This window comes from Ambystoma mexicanum, chromosome 5q (assembly GCF_040938575.1).
Source record: "Ambystoma mexicanum isolate Mex_15411 chromosome 5q, UKY_AmexF1_1, whole genome shotgun sequence".
NCBI lineage: Eukaryota > Metazoa > Chordata > Amphibia > Caudata > Ambystomatidae > Ambystoma > Ambystoma mexicanum.
The window spans coordinates 1,403,642,902-1,403,664,524 of NC_090933.1; the positions used below are offsets into that span (position 1 = coordinate 1,403,642,902).

Here is a 21,623-nt window from a genome sequence, read left to right on the forward strand (position 1 = left end):
CAATGCACACTGTGTTTGGAAAAATACAACTCTCTCTATAATATTCTTTGTAATGGGATTCCATTTGTAGACAATATAATGAATCTTGAACATTGCAACATGATAAGTTAAAGGCTAAATGTATCTTAGTTACCGTACATTGAACAAGATTACTATTGTCATTGTGTTCACTAATGTAACTAGAACTATACTCATTCCTTTGCTTTTTATATTAAGAGTTTACGTCGGAGGAAGTCCCTGTGAACTTCTGAAGCCCAATTCCGATGAACCGTAAGTAAAGCTGTTACGTATATTTAAAAAAAAAAATCTATTTTCCTGACATGGTATTTCAGAAAGGGTAACAGAAACACCACACTTTACTTCTTTCTTCATTTCTTTCTGAGTTATTGAGTTGCCTCCAATATGTATATATAATTACCAAAGGATGTCTGTGCATGACATCCTAACACTGAGACTCAACCCGGCTCTTCTAAAATGTTTGTGAGCCTCCCAAATGCAGCATGGTTCTCTGCATTGGGAAGAGGAAACCCAATGGTCACGATTGAGTGACAAATGTCATAGCTAATTTCTTCTCCGACCTGATCCTTAGGCTATCCACATGAGTATACATGCTTCATTTATACAAACACTTTGATGTTAGGTTGAGTGGTGTGAAACATGAACTGAGCAGCAACCCAGTATGCATGTATGCACTTATTGATTCAAGCATTCAACCCTTTCATCACACACATATTTGTCAAACGTTAATATTTGCTTTCATTTTTATGTGCTCATACTCATTGCTCATGAGGGTATTTTACAAGAGCACAATAGGAGTGTATCAGACTTTCCATCTTGAAACAGTAACCTTCTATCAGAAAATAATCAATATGGTTAGCCTAGATTTTGATAATGGGCTTTGCTGAGTAAGACAAGTTATTATGGCTGCAATGTGTGCTGGAAGTGATTGTAATGAGGCAGATGAATGTGTAGGTAATACCCACGCCCCTAATCAGATGAGTATGCAAGTACCACTTCCTATCACACCCCTTGCCAGTATTGTCCAAGTGAGAAACGATACCATCTGAGACAGACCTACCGCCCCAAGAGTCTAGGGGTGAAAGACAAAACTAAGTTCATGAAGATATAATTCTGAATACAATAGATGGTGTGACCAGTACAGTGATAGGTAGGTGTTATTATATATATTGTGAGGAGCCAGGAATGCAACACGGACACAGATGATTCATGGTTGTTGTCATAAACTTATATTTAAATTAAAAAGGGTTGGAAGGTGCCTTACTGTCCCTACTCTAGGAGGTATTTTCCCTACCTCAACCAAAACTAAGGGTCTGTCCAATGTCAAGATGTCCAAAGCAAACGGTCCTGTGTCCCAAATCCTATCCTCACCCTCACATTCTAAAAATAACTCTAAGGTGCTAAGGTAATGTCTCTGGTCTTGAAAGGTGCACACATTTTCAAGTTCGAAAGAAATGTATATATATACATATATATATATACATATATATATATATGTACTCCCACACAAACGGTTCCAAATGGATAAGGTTCACAGTCCCAGGGGACGGCTCCCTTCCCCAGGTTTCTCTTTAAGAGACTTCAAGACTCCTACGTGTACAATTTCTCCTTGGAGTTCTTTGTTCAACACACAAAATAAAAGACCTTGTAGTCAACACAACTTGGATACGACTCTCTACTTCGTAACACCCCTGGTGTACTCCCCTGCCAGGTTATTTTCTACTTCAAGTTAACTTTTGCTCACAGTCTTGCTTTTATTCCTTTGCCATGACGTCTTTATGTGTCTTTCACACTTGCAAACTTTAATTTGGCCTGGTATATTCCGCTGCCAGGGCTTTTAATGTGATTTCCTTTACACACTTGCAACATGGTTTTGCCGGGTGTACGTACTCTCCTGCCAGGGCTTTCATGCAATTCACGTTACATACTTGTAAACTTAATTCTGCCTGGTGTATTCTCCTGCCAGGGCATTCATGTGACTCACATTACACACCTGCAAACTTGAATTTGTTACATTCACCTCCAGTAGTTCTCTTTAGGTAACAATGAATCTCAAATTTCCTTTAATTCATTTCACTGTCCTTTAATGTTCTTTGGTAGCATTGCCGAAACACCCTGGTGTCCCAACCTCCATCTTTAGGACTCACCGGCTTTCTTTGGTGCTCTTTAGTTTACTCGTGGTAAACGGGAAGCAGCAGTTTGTGTCCCGCCTCCACCTCACAGGCTCTTTGACTTCACCCACCAGCTTCCACGTCCTTTGCGGCACCCGCTTGGTTGCTGAATTCTTCTCAGTGTGTGAGCAGAATAGGTGCTGCTCTTCGGCTCCCGTCGCCGCCAACCATATTTGCTTTCTTCTTCTGGTGCGGTGCCACCGTGGCAAACACTCTCCTGCAGCCTTCGTCTGTCTGCCTTCCCCTGCAGCCGGTTGGCTCCACTGACTTCTTTTTAGCGCTTTGGTAGTCCCTTGAAAGTCCCAGCACCTGGCAGACGCTCATAACCACTAAAGCGCGTTCTGCACTTCTCAGCTTAATGGATCCTCATTGCTCCATTCAGCATCCTTGTTTCAGTATTCTCATATGCATGAACATGTTGGGCATTTCTTGGTTTTTATTTCCCATGATACTGGAAGAGGCTATCAGTAGGTTTTGTGTGTGGGAGGGAACTCTTACAATAAGCCAACAAAGCTTGAGATATGAGGGAAACATCCCTAAAAGGGAAAGGGGGTATGTGTCTTTACCTGAGGATACCATGTTATGACGTTGAGGGTCGCCTCCCCCAATGTGGTCCTCCCTCATATAGCCACCCCCCAGTGTCAGGATAAGGTAGAGGCTGCCGTATCCTGGCCACGTGGGGAGAGGTTACCTTAGGGAAAAGTGTGATGACACCATCAGTATCATCACAATACATATAGAGATAGAAAATAACTAGATGGCTCCACACATACACACAAATTTAACAAAGCAGACACCAGTAAATATAGACATGAAGAGCACATAGCCATGAAAAATATTCGCACATCTACATGAAGTACATATGCACGCAGCTATGAAGAGGATTTGCACATAGGCATAAAGAACATACACACCTATAGGTGCAGCCTCTAAAATCATTAACATGTAATAGATGCAGGGCACAACATGGCAGAGAATGAACCAAGATGCATCCATTTTCCTAAACGCAGAGGCCCCAGCAGGTCTCAGAATTAGCAAGGCCTAAGAACCCAAGATGATAAACTGTATTCTAGAAACTTGTGTAGAGTTCAGACAGTATCTCACAGCTAGCGCCAAGGACAGAAACCAGGAAGGGAGTAATGGATGAATGAAACGCAGGCATTAGATGACAGTTACCAGGACAAGAAGCAGTAGACCTCCCAGTTAATCAATTTTAATAAGAGCACAAATAACCATTGATGTCCAGGTGCATGAGATCAGCAAGTCAAAAGACTTTATAGAAAGTAAATTAATGGTGTCCTCAATGGCCATAAAGTACACAAAAGGCACATTAGAAGTAACTAAAACCTTAATAAATAGAAGGAAATCCACTCTCAAACATGGTACCCTAGCACATGATCCAGATACAGAAACACTGGCTATTCATTATGAGCCAAACACAGATAGGACACATGCAGAACTGCCTCAGCATGAACAAGGACACCAGACGGTACACAAGGCCAAGTTCAAAGGATAGGGAAGGCTTCATTGTCTTGGGATGATTAGGAGTATTCTTTAATTGAAAGTATGGCAGACCATGGAAGTCTCTTACTTGTGTCTCCCTCATATCTTGACGCCTTTCAGAGTTCCAAGGTTGGTAAGCTAGATGCCAACCAATAACAAATCCCCTTGCCACTCTGCCTATGATAGATAATGTTGACCAAATAATTGTCTTTATAATGATGTATTAGAAATAGTATCTGTAGTAGAATGGGCCCAGGCGGAGCTATCAGATAAGTAGCCACCAGTGGAGTACTAAACCCTATTGAATCTATATGTTGTTTAAGATACTGACCAACCCCCATTCCCCGTAGGTTTTTTACATGGATAGTGTAATGTGACATCATTATTGATGTCATTTTGCCACAAAGTGTGCTTGCAAATGCTAAATATGTGAGAGCTATGAGATAACATATTTGGATTCTGTCCTGACTTGGATTTGTTGTTTGAATAAAGCTGGGTTTTGATGTGCACCTGAGTTCTCTATCATTGAGTATTATTTTGACTAATTGTGTGTCCCTGGGCACACTTTAACATGGTCATTTGAAATAAACACTGTAGAGTTTCAAAAGGAGCCTCTTTGCAATTGTAGTAGTAGTAATAATAGTAGTCATTTGTATAATGCCTTTATACCATATTATTTGAATGCTAGAATGCGTGTGTGCATTTGGCCAAGAAAAGGAAGTAGGAGGGCTGACCGGTCTCCGTAACGTTACCCATGAAGTCAGGCACATGATTGGGTGCTGAGTGGAGAGGAATATGTGTGATAGCAAGAAAGATTTGTTAAATGTCCATCTAGGCCGAATTTGTCGTAGGTCGTCGCTGCATTCTGGTGGAAGTTGCTGTGCGCTGTGTTTAAGCCTAGCGGCGTGTTATGTTTCAAGGTAGACCTGAATTTTGTTGTAGGTCGTCTCTGTATTCTAATGCATGCATGTGGGTTGCCATGTCTGCGGCCTAACTTCACTAACGAGGTGCATGCAAATGTACCTTGAGGCACGAATGGACTCTTGTCTTGGAAGTAGCTCTTCTTCAGTGTGAAACATGGCTAGACTTCACAATTCTTTAAGTGCAAAACAAGGCTCACCTTCCCAATTCCTCCAAGTGTGAAACATGGCTAGCCTTTACAATTCTTTAGCTGTCAGTCTGAGTGCAACACATTGCCTGGCCCCAAAATACATCCAAGTGGAACACATTTCTGCCTCCGGAATACATGCCCATACACATTGGCTACCCCAACAAACCACCTAGGTGAAACACATTGGCTACCCCAAAAAAACATACAAATAAACATACATTTTTATTAGCATGATTTGCCGAGAATACACATAATTATGTATCTCAAAATGTCAGTACTCTTTGGGAAAATTGTGCTCAGATGTAAACACATTATTAAAAATAATTTTAATTACATTTTTTTAAGTCCAGCCTTAGTTCTAAAGCATATGAGTACTGTGCAGGGTGTGGATAGCCAGTGTTTGAGCTGACATATTTTAACAATTTTTTTTAACTCCATTATTGGTTCCAACATAAGCACCAAAAAGTGGAATGCCAAACATGCATTCACATTATTACACCGAATCATATTTCGTTTTTTCTCCCCCCCTACCCTCCCTCCCATGCAAGCCTACCCCACACTTCTACCTGCCTCTTCCTCTTCTATTGGCGTCACCTCACTTTCTGCACCTGAAGGGTTGTCCTCCTTAGAGCTTCCCCGACCAGACCCAAACAGAGTTGCAACTAAGTGTTTCCAGGCTACCAGCGTGTCTGCTTCTTCCTCCCCACCTCTGTTTGCGGCCTCTTGCCACACCGTTGTTTTGGCATTCGCCCATTTCTGGAGATCATGCCACCAAGCTTCTGCTCTCGTCCTTCTATTTGCTTTCCAGCTCAGTGATATTCTACCTTTAGCAAGTATGTATGCTAAGTCTTTAAACTTGCTCACGTGTTTGAGTTTACACGGCCTTGGAAATCCCCATAACATACCCGTCCACAGGGAGTCTATGCTGGCATATTTTAACTACGTTAACAGTAGCACTGTAGTGTGATTTGACAACTGTGTGTCAGTATGTGAGTCTATAAGGATTAGTCCTTGGTGAGGTATTGCTGAAAAAGCCATGTTTTGAGAGCTTTAAAGAATTGGATAATGGGTGGTGCATTCTTATCTGGTACAGGGGTTGAGTCCCAGAGGGTGGGTGCCGAACAAGAGAAGGATTATTTGTGGGTCTTCTCTTTGCAGGAGAGATGAGATTCAAAATGGTTAGTCAGTTTTCTGCATGAAGGGCATGGGCCACCAGATATATAGAGGTTGGCAGACTTAGCTACTGTGCTACTTGTGAATGCTTTGTAGTTGATAAGTGCAGTCTTGAACAGTATCCTGGCCTGGAAAGAAAGCCAGTGTAGTTTACTAAGGATGGAGGTTGATTCAGTCAGATTACTGAGCACACGTAATGAGGCACCCTGGGCCAGGATGGACTGCTTTTTGGGGAGCCAGGTGAGCAGCTGTAACCCTCATCAGAAGGACGTTTCTCCCATTGATGTGCAGAACCACTATGATCCGGAAGTCCTGCAGCAGAGTGAAGTGTTTTATTTTGTGAATGGTGGAGATTTGGAGCCCAGCTGTTTGGGCCATCTTGGCTATGTGTTTCTGGAAAGGCAGTCTGCTGTCAATGATGAAACCTAAAGATGTTGCTGAAGCTGAGAGTTGCGGGTAAAATCCTTCTATCCACATATCATTGAGCCATTGTTGGACAAGTTGTTCGTTAGCGGGTGTCCAATGCAGGCACATTTGTTTTTGGAGGGATTACGCTTGAGGAAGGCAGTTGACATCCAGGACTGAATGACAGCTATGAAATTGCAGAAACAACTTATGTCCTGCAGGATTTTTACTCTCATGTATACCTGGATATTCGTGGATGGCTATATCAGGATCTTTGAAGAGGGTGCAAAAAAATGCTCTGGTAGAGAGTGGTCCAGACACATCAGGTAAGGGTTTTAATATTTCTTTATTGAATGAAGCTCGTAAGAACAAGTCGTGGGTAAAGAGACCAAAGGTACCCGTGCTCTTGATTTCCCCTTTGCCCTGCTGGCTCCAACTGTCCCTGGATCTCTTGCTCCCTCAGTTTAGATTGCAGCACTCTTACCACAAGAGAATGTTCTTCAAAGCTCCTTAGGGATGATTCTCTCTCTTGGATTGGCCATTGAATCAGCATATATAACACACTTGCCCCTTATACACCTAGACCAACCAACTCACTTGGCCACCATGTTCACGGTTTGCTTCCCCTTTACCACCCTACCTTTGTTCCACATTTTCCCATTGTCTGTGACAACAGCTTCATCCACCACTTTCCCCACCCTCTCCGATCCCTAAATCCTGCTTTCTCCCTTCGGGTCTAACCCTGTTTTTTTCACTCGAACCACCTCCACTCCTTGGAAAATCCCTCCTGCATATTCTTTAACCTATGAAACCTTGTCTTCATCTTCCCCCCTTTATCCTGCACTCTTCCTCTCAAACTCTGTCCATCCCACTCTACAAAGCGTGTACGTCCCAACCCCGGCGGACAGACCGCTATGTGTGGCTTCCTTCTCCACAGTAATTCAAAAGGAATCAACCCCATGATTGCATGGGGTGCCACCCTGTAGGCACACACCCTTTGCGCCAATGCTTACGCCAGACTTTTACCTGTCCCACTGGTCATACTCACAGCTTATATCAGGGTGCGGATGAACCTCTCAACCGCACAATTGATATTGTGAAGACATCATGAAGTTAGACACAGACAACAGATTCAAATGTATACTCAAAATGTTATTTAACTTAAAGGTTTTAAAGGTTAGGATGGATTAAGGTCTACCATGCCCTATTCTAAGGTGGGATTTACCTACCTAGATAAAACTAATGATAGTCTGATAGTTAGAGGCAAGACAACGGAGCACAACACAGATTAAAATGCTGATCCCGCGATTAGAAACCCCTCACTTATAATAATAATAATTTGGCATTTATATAGCGCTATGAACCCTCAGGTATCTGAGCGCTGCTTATTATTACCCACGGTGTGTGGTGCTCATTTATCGACCTCGGAAGGATGAAAGGCTGAGTTTGGCCCCGCCGGGATTCAAACCTGGGTTAGCAGGCTCTGCATGGATGTCAAAGCGAGCGCTCTACTCGCTGTGCCACTTGACCAGCATATTAAGCATATTATAAATGAACAATAAAATAAAATAAATAAATAAAAAGTCTCTGTCAGTGTCCATAGCCCATACTTGCTCTCACAGCTAGCTGCATACATGTTGGTCTCAAAATAATAGTGTACAAAATAAAGTTCAGAGCTTCTTCAGAGCTTCTTCCAGCTCTTGGCTTAGGATCAGCTTCCACTTCCCCAAGTTCAAAATAGTTCTCAAAATGTGGGGATACCCTTCCCAAATATGGGGCTATCCTTCCCTTTGTGCTTCCAAAATAACACAGTTTCTTGGAACACCTCCTAAATCAGGGTTTCCGTCCCCCAAGAGTTCAAACTTCCAGACCTTCTTACTTCCAAAATAGCACAGTTCCTTGGGACACATCCCACGTCTGGGTTTCCTTCCTTCAAGAGTCAACACTTTCAGTTTTCACAATTGACACAATCCCCTGGGACACTTCCCAGTTCATGACTTCTTTTCTCAGATGTTCAGAGCTCCCAGCTCTCAAAATCAACACAGTTCTGTTTTCTAGCTTCAGTCTTTCAGACAAAGATGTAGCAACACATACACTTGACTTCACATATGCTTTCATTGCTTTTCCAAATAGGGCACTTGGTCTAGGTGCAGTTGTCAGACCACACGGTTTACCCATTACAGGTCACACAACCTATACCCTTTCTGATTCCTTCAACACTTAGCCACTGGTTCCATCTGATAGGGATGCTTAGTTTATTCCTCAGTGTCACATTCTCCAAACACTGTTCCGTGGCTGCTTTAGCCACCATGCACTTTATTATTGTTGTTTGTATTTCGCTGGTTCTTTGTCAATCCAGCTCTGACTCTTGCCAATTCAAGTCTCTTTCACATTCTCCAGACACTGTCTTGTGCCTGCTTTAACTACCATACCCTTTTTTTATTCTTGTGTGTATTTATCTGACTCTTGCCAACACAAGTCTCTCTCAATTTACAATGCCCAGTCCCCTTTAGACTTTGGCCCACTATTTAGTTTTCCATCTTCGTACTTCGTTAGTACTCTCTCGACTTTGCCTTATTTCACACACTGTATTCCTTGTTTTGGGAGGATAGCTCAGGGGCAACAATCTTGCCTTGAATGCAAGACAATGTGGGGCAACACAGGTTCGATCCCCGGGTCTGCGCTTAGAAACTTATGGGTATTAAGCATGTTATAAATAACTAAATTACTAATTTCCGTGTCCCTTGTTTCATGTACCACTTTGCTTTTGCTCCCTTCATGAGCTTTCAACTGACTTTGTGCGTCATTCCCAAATGCTATGAATACTTCTAGCTGTGTGAAGTATTCACAATTGCTTTCAATCATCCCCTTTTACTCTGCAATTGGTTATAGTTCATTCGGTCTCTCAATAATACTTGTTCCGTTATTCAACAATACTTTCAATCTCCTTGCCTTTCACTCAGCTGCTGCAAAGGACTTTGCTAAACATTACGGGAACGACCCCATCAGAGTGTATATTGGCTCTACACTCACTGGTCGCACACAGCAGCGTTATTCCTCCTGGCATCCTTCAAAATGGGCTTCTCCAGGCTTCCGCTCCTTCCTGGCTTCTCCCGACTTCACCTTCCTCTCACGATCTACACCGCCTACTCTCCTGGCTTCCTTTGGTGGCGGCTGCAGACCCGGGATGCTCCACTGTTTCTTCCCATCAGATCCGCTTCAACTGATGCCAGGACCTTAGACCCTCGCACAGCCGACCACGGCTGCAGCGTCCCCTTCTCCTGCACAGCAGGGTTCCAGCCTGCTGGGCCTCCAGCTTCCTTTCCTTCAGCACGTTCCCCTTCCCTCAGAATGCCAGGCATTTTTATATCATTCAGGTGTGTTAAGTGACCCCATATGTGCGTTGTTGAGTTCTCGTACCTGACTCTGGAGGATATCCATTAGGCAGACAAGCCTTGTTGTTTCTATGGTATGCCCCCATAGTCCTCCTCTTCGTCTCAGTACCACAGTGGTTTTTGGAACTGTCTGATTCAATAAAGGAAGCTTTTTCACCACTGTTTGGCTTCTGATATATGTGTGTGTCTATGAAATGAGGATGTGTCCTCCTATTTGGTTTCTTCCTCGTCCCAGTACTAACATTTTGTTTCTGGGGAACTTATTGAAAGGAGAAGGGAAGGGGTTGGCAATATCCCACAAAGGCATTAGGGATAGAGGGCTCATTGTGAAAGGGAAAGGCGGGATACCAATTCTCACATAAGGATGTCCTCTCCCTATTCCCCAAGTTCCCTCCACACAGGTTATCCTCCCTTGCATATCCACCCCCAGCGTTGGGATCTAAAAGCGATGGCCTTTCTCTGGCCACCTGAAAGGGGGAATTTTGGGTTAAAGAATTCAGGACGCCCTCAGGTTCCTCACAGTACAGAGATGTTTCATGGTGAGCAACACCCATTCCTTCCAGAAAAGCCTCAGCCACTATTAAAGTAAGTTAAACCCTTTTATCAGTTAACAGTTTCCTCAGAACACCTTCCCTCTGAAGGTCCTTATTAAGAAAATCTATCATTGTTTTGGAATCTACTTCCTGCAGCACTTCCACTTCTACCCACTTTGAGTACGGATCCATCAGAACTAACACATACTTTTTCCTTCCCCTCTCCAATCCTAGGCACTCCAACACATCCAGTGCCAGAAAGGTCCACAGAGAACTGTTACATTCCAAAGGCTGAAGCGGATGGGTATGATTCCTGAGCATCTTTTCAGCTTCCTCAAACTGCATGCACCATTACACCATCTCCTCCACTTCAGTATCCATTCTAAGTCACCAATAGTCACTCATCAGCCTACCTTTCATATTAGTCCTGCCAAGGTGACCTTCAGGAGCCGCATCCAATATCAACTTTCCTGCTTTTCACAAATAAATTTCCTTGCATACTCAACTGCTCTCTGACTCTTTGAAAGTCACTTAGTTCCTCATTCCCCTTCCTCTCTCTCCAACCTCCTCAAAGCAGCTCAGCTACCCTGCTGCTCAAACTTGTGAAGCTCGAATGTAACTTCTTCCCTCATGGCTATCAGTACATTCCTCACTTTGGCCAAAACTGGCTCAGCCTCTACCTTCGACCTAATGATGCGGTGAAACGACTTGAGGCACCCTAGTTCTTGTCGGAACACATTCCCATATCTATCTTCCGGTTTAGCCACTTGGCCCCTACCAATCACGGCTATAAGACTAGGAACACTCTGCTCATACTAACCCTGGAGGTTTCCTCCTCCTCCCTTTCTAGATACCTATACATCAGCTGTTGCGGTGCACCCCTTCAATTCTAATTTGGCCTGGAATACCCCTTTCAAGTCGATGCGGGCCCCAATAAATGCATTTGCTCGAGCTCTAGGAGGCCTGAGTCTTATACTCCTCGGCTGAAGTATTTCTCTCACACCATCAGGGCCATGTTGGTATATTCCAAAAACGGAATCCAACTACATTCACAATCACCTGGGCACTTCTTCACTCCCATTATCATCACCCACCTCTATTGCATCCCCCACGTTGATCCCCCAGAGTTCTCCTTTGGAAAGGGTTTCACAGCACCTGAAAAAGTGTCTTTTCTGCCTACATTTCTGACTGTCTGCCTGGAAGCCAGAGCAACTAGCAGAAGTTGCAAAATGGAACATGTGCTTGCCTAATCGCCTTTTGATGCCTTTGCCCTTCTACATTGGTACACAGATCTCTTTAATTCCTCCCACCTTTTGCTCCTTTCATCCTCCTTGGGTTGAATATGGGCCCCTCTTGTCCTTCAGGCCCCTGACTGCAGCACACTCCTTCCAATTCACTTTGGCTATGTCCAGTACCTCATCCAGGCTGGGATCCCTTTTTTTTCTTTTTCTTTTTTTTACAATTTCAAAATCCAAATATTTATCAACATGCCGTAGTTTGGATATACGTGACTTCAGAGTTCTTTGAAAAAGAGCTTTCTACCAGCACACCAAAGACCCTGTCTAAAAATTGGATCAAGCAGAAAATGAAAAGTTAGTGCCCTGAGAAAGGAATGCCCAAAATGTTTCTGCATCAGACTTATAGATGGTAGTGACCCAACTTCCAAGGTAAAATGTTCACAAGTCAGTCAAAGCCGTACAAAATAGAGTGACATTTTTCAGTGTTTCCAGTTCTTCTGCGTTGTTACAGATTCGACATTTATTAGCGGCTGAGTGCGTGAAGATGTACAACAGTTGGTTAGTCGGTAACAGGTTCAGCCTGAAACGCAAGAAGTAGTTTATGTTCCAGGGATTCGGAAATTTGAAGAGGTAGTTTGGCAACTGGTTCCTGGGTTTGATGTCATCTTTTATGGCAGATGAAAGTTTAAAGACATTTTTACCATCAAGGGTTTTGATCCAATCGTCCGTCCACAGTTTCTGTTTGACTTTTTCAGAATTGAAACTGGTTCGTCAGGAATGGAGGGCAAGTCGGTCAATAAACCTCGGCAGCTATTGTGCCAATTATTCAATAGGGTCTCTGTGCCATTAGACAGTGCTAAGTTTAGTATCAATACGGCTTTGTCGAGGGGGCAAGTATGCACTTGCGGTAGAGGGACCAAGATTTCCATTGCGATTTTGCAAAGAGCGATACTAGACCCAATTCGTACTGTATGACCACTGCAGGTATTATGTTTGATAGATTAAAGATTTTTCTCCAGAAAGACACTTCGAGTGTTGGCCAGAGTTCTCATGGAGTAGAAGTGCATCCTTCCGTTCAATGCAAAAGGACTGGTGAAACTTTCACAGTGTATTATGTAAGTAAGGGAACGAAGGATTCAGCCTTGCGTGATTAGGGATGTCAGTCTTGCTTTCAAATTTGTCTGGCGGGCTTGATCAACTTTGATGCTATTAATTCAAACTCCCACATAGCAAACCTCATTGATTATAGAAAGAGGTTGATTGGAGAGATGCCATTTGAATATAGGGGCGCAACAGCAATCTCGTGGACCAAGAGTCATAATGTTAGTTGTAAGGGAGTTCATTTCCATGCCGTTATCAGACAAATATTTCTGCAATTGAGACAGGGCTCGTTGTAACCCAATGGGTGTCCTATCGATCAATACAATATCATCTGCATAAAGGATGCAGGAAAGATGGTGCGCACAGATCTTGTTTGGAAAAGAACAAGTTTTATCCATGTGGTCCGTCATATCATAGAGGAACAGAATGAATAAAGTTGCTGCGAGCGTGCAGTCCTGCTTCAATCCATTGTTCGCATTTATCTTTGAAGACAAAAGGCCTTGAGTGTTGAGATGAATTTGGATTTCTGTGTTGTCATACAGAGCTCGGATTGCTGCTAGTAAATCGTCTGGGCAGGCCCATGCCTCCATCTTATCCCACAGCAAAGAGCGGTTCACAGAATCAAAAGCCTTCTTTAAATCTATAAAAGCCAAATAAATTCAACTATTACTCAGATGTGTTTTCGATTTGAGTATGTTTAGAAGAAATATGTTTAGTTTGGTGCCGACTCCTTTGGTAAAACCCGATTGATGTGGGTCATCTCTGTCATGTAAAGAGATCCAAGCTTGAAGATGATGCAGCAGAGACGAGGCAAATAGTTTGCCAATGGCATCCAACATGGCGATAGGGCAGTAGTTTGCCGGATTCTCTCTGGGGCCTTTCTAAATTGGCATGATAATGGATGACTTCCAGGATGTAGGATTTGATTCTGTCGGCAGGATGATATGATAGTTTATTAATATAGCACCTCTACACAATGTGTTTCAAAGCGCTTCAAGGCAAGGGAGGGAACAAGGGAAAATACAATGACATTCTCACAGGCCATAAACAGTAAGGATGTGAATTTATCTATCGTACTCGGCCTGACGACATTTCAGATAGTGCAAGAGCTAAGACATAGATAAGGAAGGGAGGGGGAGAGTGGGAAGGAAATGCAGACAGACAGGCAACTACTGTACTAGGCCTGACGACATTTCTGGTAGAGCCGGAAAAAAACAAAAGGTGAGGGAGAGGGTCTGTGAATAAGCTGAGGCTCAAAGGGGCCCAAGCTTCTGGAGCTGCTTTAATCATGTAGTTGGTTATGCCATCAGGCCCGAGGGATCTTGAATTATTGGCCTTCTTAATCGGTAGTATCATGTCGAATAAGTCGATAGGCAGACACCACCCTTTTGTAAGTGAAGAGTCAGGGGCAAGGTGGATTCATTTTTAGAATCGTAGAGCTCACAAAAGTATTCCACCCAACTTTCCACTGAAATGATGTTCGCTAAGTGCATGGTCTGCAGGGATTCGGCACCATTTAGTAGTTGCCATATTGATCTTATGTCCTTACTGGTAAGCAGGCGTAACATCAGTTTGGCATTGTTCTGAGACAGCTCATCTTTATGGGTCTTGAGCCAGTTCTTATACTATATCCTTTCTCTTTCTCATGTGCCCATTCCTATCTTCATGTAGATATTTAAGCAATATCAGATCTTTTTCAGGGCTTTCTTCGCTTCGAGGACAGTCTTGTCTGAGGCATGTTAATCTCATAACTTAGTGGTGTTTTGACATTGGATTTGAAACGGCAGCAACAGAGGAACATAGTCGGCATCACCTCCTGACTGGATGCAGCATTTGAGGTTCTGGGGATGTAGCCTTAGACGATTGCGTGACTTGTTAGTCTCGACAGCCACTGGCCAATATCTGGAAGGTTCAGACCAATCACCGACCCAGGTAAGTTGGAGCAACGCATGGTCACGCTCCGTTTTCTGAATTACTTCAAAAAATTTGATGTAGGGCAAGAAGCCACTGGAAGTAAAAATGTATTCAAGCACCTTGAAGAAACAGCCATTAGACCATGTCAATTGACAGGCGCCATCAAGTGAGTAGCACGTCTTGTTTCCTTGGAATGAAGCAAATGGGATCTGGTGATGTAACATGGGCAATTAAAATCACCTTAGATGACTAGAAAATGATCATTGAAAGCTGTTGTAAGGTCGTCGATGTGAGCTGATAAGGCAAATATGAATTCATCAGATGTAATGGAAGCGGGGTTCCAGTAGGCTTTCAGAACCAAGTAGCGTTGCAGAGAGGCGTTTGTATGAGTTTTAACGGAGATTTCTGTGGCCTGTAAGAAATGGTTTGGACAATTGAAACAATTGATTTTATGGACATTCACGTTTTTGACAAATGTAAGCAGCCCTGCAGTGAGACGGCCAAGTAATCCTTTGTAAACCGGGTTTATGATAGCTGTATATCCATCAAGCACCGGCAAAAAAAGAAGCCAGGTTTCTTGCAAACAGATGATGTGGAAGGCTCCCGAAAAGAGATGAGTCATTTGGGAGATGGGAGAATCCTCTGGTATTCCAGTAAGCTGCTTTCCACAATATGTTTCGTGGTGTATTTGGGTACTGATTACTTCTCATTAGCGCACTGTGCTAAAACAGGTTTCATTTTATGGGTGATAACAGAGACTCTACGTGAGGTCAATGCTTTGCAGGTCGTGATGACAAGTCGGCTGTTAAACACCTCAAAAGTCAGCAAATCGGTTGAGTTCTTAAAAAAGGGATGCGTGGACTTGGCCATGTGAGGTTTGAGAATTCAAGGTTTTTGCAGCACTTTGGCCATGTTAAAGGAGTCCTGGTGCTGACTTGACTCCACCCAAGCTTTATTCGAACCTTTCGATGAGAAACAAATAATTTTTCTACAGTCAAAGGCCATGGAGAGTAAGAAGTGAGCCATCTATAAGCCAGTGGACTTAATCAAAGATGTTTTCATGTGTAAAATTATTTTGTCTGTAATGTGTTTAGTAGGAAATTCCACGATCCTGATGTCTTCTGATCGTAAGAAGCGAAGTTGTGGAATGCTATAAAATATTTTCAGAACATTGGTATGGTTCAGAATTAGATCATCATGCGCGGGCAGCAAACGCTCCAGGGTGACCACTGGGTCATTGTGACAGGAGTTACATTTAGATGGCTTGGGATGCGATCTGTAGGGGCTGAGTTGCGAACAAACAAGGCTCCGCTTGGTGGACCGAAATGAAACATGTTGATGGTCTATAGGTTTAGATGCCGCCTGGCCTTGGATGTCAACAGTGATCTGTCGCTTCTCTGTCAAAGTACGGAACGGACCAGGATTGGAGTTTATCTCGTCATAGGTTCTGTGCAGAGCCAAAGCTATATCCTGGCCGTTCATGTGTCCAGTTTCGAAAGTAGACTTCAGGCAGGGAAGGGCCGCGGCCGCAGGATGGTTGATGGGCAGTGATATTTTCAATTTAGGTGGAACATCACCATTGTCGAGCAGGGGTGAATCATGATCGACAGTGTAAGTCGAAAAATTCAAACAGTCAGCCTCTTCACTAATGCAAGAGGAGTCCCTTGTTAGTGGGGTCTTTGCATGAGCTTTAGACGTTTGGCCAGTGCAAGAAATGGCAGTTACAGGCTTCAGAACGGAGGACAAGTCTTTGGCTTTGTGATCGGGTAAATCATGCAAGTTAGATAGGTTCCGAATACAGTTCCTTGCTTTATTAGTGTTGTGGTTCCTTGGCAAAGGCTGGTTCTTCATTTTCGTTCCTAAAGACACCACCTTTTTTTACACTCTATCTCTACCCCTTCTCTAGTGTTCCCTGACTTTAAGCATACATTGGTCCCTCACCCGCTCACAGTACGACTGCCCAATGTTGCACTTGTTTGCTAGCTCCCTCAGGCCAGTCACAAAGTCTTCCAGTGCTTCTCCCTCACACTGCTCCCGCATTGCAACGTAATATCTTGGTAGTATTAAACGCCTCTTCTTTTCAAAATGCATGTCAATTTTTTTGAGGGTGACTTCATATGTATTTAGCACTGCATCCTCCCGACCTCTGACAATTTTCCGTTCCTCACTAGTCATACTGATCAAGTCCGGCAAACTTTCAAAAATCCTCCTTCCCTCAAAACTCAAACAATGCATGAGGAGGACTCTCCTACTCTTAATACTGTAGGAGGAGCCTTGGGTGGCAGGAACGTAATCTTGGAAGTCCTCTGTCTATGTCTCCCATTTGATGGTGGGCTTCCCAGAGTGGGGTAAGAATTGTTGAGGTAGACTTCTCATTTTCTGTGCTTCGGTAGATCACTGTTGAAACCCAGCCCATGTGGCAGCTTCTCTCTGCACGTGGTGGCAGTGAACAGTGTTACATCTCCTTGTTGCTCTTCTGCAGTTGTTAAACATATAGCTGTCCAAATGCTAGGAACTTCATTCCAAAATGGCACGCTATCTATGGATGTGACTGCCTTGACTGTGCAAGTATGAAATCAAGTATTGTCCTTCTTCTGGTTCATGCAACAGCTTACTATGCTGCACGCAGAGCTACTCGCAGTCAACTGCTCATGACTTTATCTTGCTCTTGCCCACTGGGTTGCCTCGATCCAACCCACTACAGTATTGGTAATGCTCTGTTGGGATGGGAGTGTCAGGATTGTGATCCGCTGTGGTGGCGTGCACCCACCACTGATAATGCCTGGAAATGGGGCCCCCCTCAACGCTACTTGTGGTTTATTGCTCCAACTGTCTAGCTTGTGCTTTGGCCACCACACCAGCAGGCACCTCCTTATTCCAACTGCTGAGTCGGTGCTGCGGCCACCCCACTGGTGGCGGCTCTCCACTCTCCACCAGCACTCGTCGCTCTCCTGCAGTGACCAGGCCGCTCTGGGGCAGCATCATCCTCACCACAATCTCTATGCCACAATGCATCCTTTCTGACCTGCATTCTGTGTCTGCCTCCCTGGTGGTCTCTGTGCTCATTGCCACAGATAGAAAGTGGTGGGCTAGACACACTAGGTACGTGTATTAGTATTTTGTTGTTGTGTGAAGCACTTAAGAATAAGTCATGGGTAGAGAGAGCCTAGGTGTCAGTGCTCATCCTTACCCTGCTGGCTCCATCTGCCCCTGTAATCTCTTGCTCCCTCAGTTTAGATTATACCACAAGAGAATGTTCTTCAAAACGTCTATTAGAGATGATTCTCTCTCTTGGAATGGCCACTTAATCATCATTTATAACGCCCCCCTCCCCTGTTACTCCCCTGCTGGCTCCAACTGTCCCTGGAATCTCTTTCTCCCTCAGTTTAGATCATAAAACCCTTACCACATAGAGAATGTGTTGTAAAGCTTCTATTAGGGATGATTCTCTCTTGGAATGGCCAAGGAATCATCATATATAACAGGATGCTTGTAAAGGTTAAAGAGGTTCGGTGAGATGATGGAGCCTTGGGGGACTCTGAAGGAGGGTGGAAATTGGTCAGAATGTAACATGTTCATCTGGATGGCCTGGTGCCAGCCCGAGAGGTAGGACGTAAACCAATTCAGGACAGTGCCAGTGAATACTGTGAGGAATCAGTAATGTGAGACTCACAACTGAGTCTAGAGTTTTCAAGGTGTACATTTTATTTGGAAATGAAACAATACAATAACCCTAACTAACCCTACTCTGCCAGGGGATTCCCTACCTATTCTACGTTTTAAGGGAGAAGCTCCTTCAACCTCTACAGGTTCGCAATGCACTCTTATTTCAACTTCTACCAGAATGGGCAGCCACTTTGCCTTTCCTCTAAGTCTTGTAGCTACCACAAAATCTGCTTCAGCTTCTGACTGCCACAGTGTCAGCTTTAAAGATGCATGATTATTTTGTGTGACTAGCACCCAGCTCTCTTCCCCAGCTTCATGGGCACCTCTGTATCTCCAAAGTTTACCTCAAAGCTGTAATGCCACTCTCCCAGTTTTATATGACCTTGTCACTCTTGTATCAGAAGACCCTGGGTTAGAATTAGCTTCAACAACTTTAAAACAACGTGCTTCAGTTCTTATTTTGGCTGGTTTCTTCTTTGAAAGGTTTTTCCTATTGGCTTGGGCAAAGCTTGTACATCTTCTGAGTTTTACAACATTAGCAACTTTTGCAATGCTTAAAAGTAGGAGGTTACAAGAGTTAACGTTCACTTCGCAATTGTTTTTAAGCACACTAAATGACTTCTTGATGGTAAACTTCAGCTTGATACTTTTGTTCGCTTTTACAACGACCGCTTTCGTGTTTAACAATGATCGGGAAATAAAATAATGCATATGTGACCTCTCTGAAGTAATGTTTCCTTGTAGCTCAATGGGAAAGTCTGCCACTGCTTACATGATCATTACCGTTACTGTTCTCCCTGTTAATAGGAGTTACGTGACTGCTCCGGTTAATGATTTCTAAGTAACAATGGTAAAAGAAAGACTTTTTTCACACGCAAACACTTCATTTATTGCTGGGTAAGCGCATGATGCATTTCCCTTTGTTTGATAAGCCTTCCCACTATGAAGACTTTCATTTGCTTTAGCTTCAACACAAAATGAAGTTCAGCTGGTTACAGTTACCGGCAAGGAATTTCTGCTGCTCTGGAGTACGGTCCTTCATTTACCAGCTCCAATATTACATCGGCTGCAGGCTTCCCAACTTCTTATCCTCTGCTACTGCTACTATGGGCACTCTCTGGATCCACACCTTTCCTCAGCACGGTTGTTTCGATTGGGCCTCATTAAAGGAGAATCTTCCTCTCTTCAGCTTCCCTCAGCATACTTCTGCACAAAGGCCTGAGGTAAAACACAGGACTCTGCACCCATGACAATCAGGCACACCTGGAAAGACTGCAGGCTTTCTCCAGTCTCTTCCACTGCAGCCACAGCCATACAGGGTTTGTGAGCACAGGACCAACTCCAACCCTGTTGGTAAAATCTGCCTGTTCTTTGCCCTGGCGTCCCTTCCATTTTAACACTTCCTTGTGAACTGCCAGCCTTCAGTTTGGTTTCTTCTCCTACTGCTGCTGGCATCCTTCCAGCTCCTGCTACAGCTTCTCTCTGGGACCCCTTCCTGCAGCAGCCTTGTATGCCCCTCAGGTGGGTTAATTGGCTCTAGGTGCAGACCCTCAGTCTTAATTGCCTGACACTGGCAGAGGCTATTAGGGTTGCTTGCCTGTTCTCTACTTCTGTAGGCCTCTTTAGCCTTCTTCTTCATCACAGTTTCTGAGGATTTCTGGGACATGTAGTCCCTTTCAAGGCATTGTGGTTTTCTTACTCCACTGATGGTTTTAAAAATATTTCTTTTCCCTTAATATTTTAGAAGGAAAATTGTAAGACAGATAGTTGGAATAAGAATGGCCGCATTTCCATCATCCCTTTTGGTATACTTTTGGCCTTGAGGCAGATATATATATTTAGGGAGGCAAAAGACTGGTTCTTCCAATATATCACTTTGTTGGGTTATACTGTGGGAATTTATAGGAGTGTAAGATATTTTAAATCAAAAATATGCCAATTTCTCCTTTAACCTGGTAACAACAGCGTCCCTTTCTAGGTAAAAATACTGTGTCTTATCCTCTCTATCACCCCCCAACCCTGGGCCTTGTCCCCGCCCAGGTGATCCTCCCGCAGTATTCCACCCCCAGGATTGGGATCAGGTAGCATCTGCCCTCTCCTGGCCATTGAGACTTTAGGCAGGGCTTCAGTGGGGGACCCAAAGGATTCTCCACAATACCATCATGTCAGAGGGGAGGTAGAGGAAGATGGGTGGTTCGATGGTGTTGAAGGCAGCCGAGAGGTAAAAGGGGGACTAGGAGGCTTGAGTGACCCTTATCCTTGATTGAGAGGGCATCGTCCACCACCTAGGTGGTGGCTGTCTCACTACTGCACTTGGGGCAGAACCCAGACTGATTGCCTTGTATGAGGTGTATTTGTTCTGGTGGGTAGTTGTGAAGCAACTCCTTTTTCCAAGATTTTAGTGATAGAATTTTGTAAGGGGTGGTATTTGGCCAGGTCATCTAGGTCTAGGCTACATGTTTTCAAAAGAGACCATATGCGAGAAGTCTTGAGGGTGTCTGGGAATAACCCTTTAGTGTAGGAGGCATTAATGATGCTGAAGAGTGCGTTGAGCGCTAGACTTTTAAATTGTTCAATGATGGAGGCAGTGATGATATAGTGAGAGTGGGAGGTAGGTTTGAAGGAGGCAAGCATTTTGAGATGATCCGGGAGAGAGAGGAGGAAATTCGACCCAGAGGGGCAGTGTGCTTGCTGGTGTGCAAGGTGCCTAATGCTGGGCAAAGTTGATTCGATGGTCTGTTGGATTGTGTCTACTTTTGCAATGAAAAGGTTGCTGATTTTGTCACATTTTCCCTGAGTCGCTGGCACCTTGGAGTTGGGTGAGGACTTGGTACAATGCTTTACTATTTTGAAGAGGGCTTTGCTCCTGTTAGAGTCTGCAGCGATGGTGGTGGAATAGTAAGGAGCTTTGGCCTCCAAATTTGGATCATATGGTTGGCGTGGAGATATTTAAGGTTTGTGAGATCTCTGGGGTTTCAATTTCTCTCTAGGGCTCCGATTAAGGGTTTTTGTTGGAGGTGAGGTTGTAAGTGTACAAACAGGCAGATGTGTTTGGTGTTAAAGCTGCTCGTTTCTTGGGGGCCATGAGTGTTTACCCCATTGTTCTACAGGGCAGTACAGAGATGGATGTGACTAGGGTGCACGAGACCCACCTGGAATTTCCAACCTTGGTCCAGTTTAGCAGGATGACCTTATTTTTTTTTTAACTTTATTTAAAGAGAGTTACATTGAAACAGAGCATCACAGACTCAGCAGTATATTTCAACCATTACAACAAGTCGACATTCAAAGCACATCAAGCATTGTCTTACTGTTCAAGGTGTCATTGGGGGTGTAAGATCATTGTCCGATACCATATTACATAAGTAGCTTCTGAAGGGAGCCCAGATATCTTT

The 21,623-nt window shown here is 43.9% G+C and overlaps 1 protein-coding gene across 1 annotated transcript in view; it reads left to right on the top strand.

Annotated features, from left to right (window-relative positions):
* The window catches only part of LOC138498459 (fibrocystin-L-like), a 1,772,245-nt gene that overhangs the window by 250,325 nt on the left and 1,500,297 nt on the right, over positions 1–21,623 (top strand). The window contains exon 8 of the mRNA XM_069622209.1: positions 217–270. Coding sequence (XP_069478310.1) covers positions 217–270 — 54 coding nt within the window. The remainder of the gene's footprint in view (positions 1–216; positions 271–21,623) is intronic.